General features: G+C 44.6%; 1 protein-coding gene across 1 annotated transcript; it reads left to right on the top strand.

Annotated features, from left to right (window-relative positions):
• Positions 1-317: 317 nt before the first annotated feature.
• On the top strand, positions 318-1,290 carry LOC112504070 (the record flags this gene model as incomplete). The annotated part of the gene is made up of 1 exon (XM_025108043.1): positions 318-1,290. A coding segment is annotated over exon 1 (973 nt), but the record flags the coding sequence as incomplete, so codon positions are not given.
• Between the last annotated feature and the right edge of the window lie 221 nt (positions 1,291-1,511).

The raw sequence follows: 1,511 nt of genomic DNA, 5'->3' as shown, positions 1-1,511 counted from the left end.
CTTGTTTTATTTTTCCAATAAACTGTTATAAAGAGGGAAAACCTTCATTGCAAAATAAATAAATAAATAAATATATATATACAACCCTAACCCAACCTTTTTCCTTCAAATGATTTAGAATCATGTCAACAAGGAACAACCGAAGCACGGGAGGGGCCCCTGAGAATCGATTACCAGACATTGCTCAGCTCATAGCCTAACAGGTTCGAGATGCCATCCCTAGCATTGTCATTCAAGTTACCGCCAACATCAACAACCATCGAAGAAATGATGGAGATCATCGTGGCAGTGATCGAGGATGCACCTACAAGACTTTTATGTCTTGTAAGCCTAAGGAGTTTTACGGCAAGGAAGGAGCCGTAGGATTATTGTCCTGGTTTGACAGCATGGAGTCTGTACTCCATATTAGTAAGTGCTCGGAGGATCGTAAGGTGGAATATGCGGCATGTCAACTGCAAGGCAGGGCTCTCACTTGGTGGAATATCCAAGTGCAAACCAGGGGTCGAGAAGCGGCGTACAATTTGTCATGGGAAGATTTCAAGAAACTACTCATAGAGGAATACTGCTCTAAGAGTGAGGTGCAAAAACTGGAAGCAGAATTCTGGAACCATACCATGAAGGACATAGATGTCGACACGTATACAACACGTTTCCATGAACTTGCCAAGCTTGTTCCACACATGGTGAATCCGGAAGAGAAAAGGATTGATAGGTACATTTGGGGACTGGCTCCTGAGATCCGAGGGATGGTGACATCCGCTAACCCCGCTACCATCCAAAGCGCGATGGTTTTAGCAAGTCGCTTAACCAACGATGCTGTTAGAGCAGGAGCAGTAGCCAAGGTGAATGTAGGTGGGAAAAGGAAGCCGGAAGATCAACTAGGACGGAAGACCAGCGGTAGTTCGAACCGGAGCTCGCAATCAGTTAGGAACTTTGGAGTAAGGGCACAAGAGCAAGGAACATACATGGGTTTCTTACCAAAATGTAACAAGTGCAACCGTCACCACCGCGGAACTTGTCTTCGGTGTGCGAAGTGTAATCAGCTAGGACACACCGCACGGTACTGTAGGAAGGAAAGAGAAACTCATAGTGAAAGGAAGAGATGCTTCGAATGTGGAAGTCAKGACCATTTTAGGGACATATGCCCTAAGTTGAGGACAGGACCAAGGAGCAACATCAGTGGAAGTCAAGGAAGTCGCACCAATTCAGTGAATCAAGGAATGCAAGCTCGGGGAAGGGCTTTTGTGATTGGAGATGAAGAGGCACGTCAGGATCCCAATGTGGTAACCGGTACGTTTCTTTTAAACGACCATTATGTATCGGTGATTTTTGACTCTGGTGTCGTTAGAAGTTTTGTTTCCTTAGACTTTAGGCCCCTAATTCACTTAAACTCTGTTAGACTCCATAATGCAAAATGTAAAAAGTAATGAAAAACATTAAGTGATGAAGAACCAGAAGATCGATGAAAACATCAAGGCAGAGAAAGTATATCCAGCGGACCGATGGACAGA

The sequence above is a fragment of the Cynara cardunculus genome, unplaced genomic scaffold (genome assembly GCF_001531365.2).
Source record: "Cynara cardunculus var. scolymus isolate 2C unplaced genomic scaffold, CcrdV1 Un_Scaffold_4528, whole genome shotgun sequence".
Classification (NCBI taxonomy): domain Eukaryota; kingdom Viridiplantae; phylum Streptophyta; class Magnoliopsida; order Asterales; family Asteraceae; genus Cynara; species Cynara cardunculus.
Note: the sequence above shows the minus strand (reverse complement) of the source record. Positions and strands in the feature narration are given on the sequence as shown.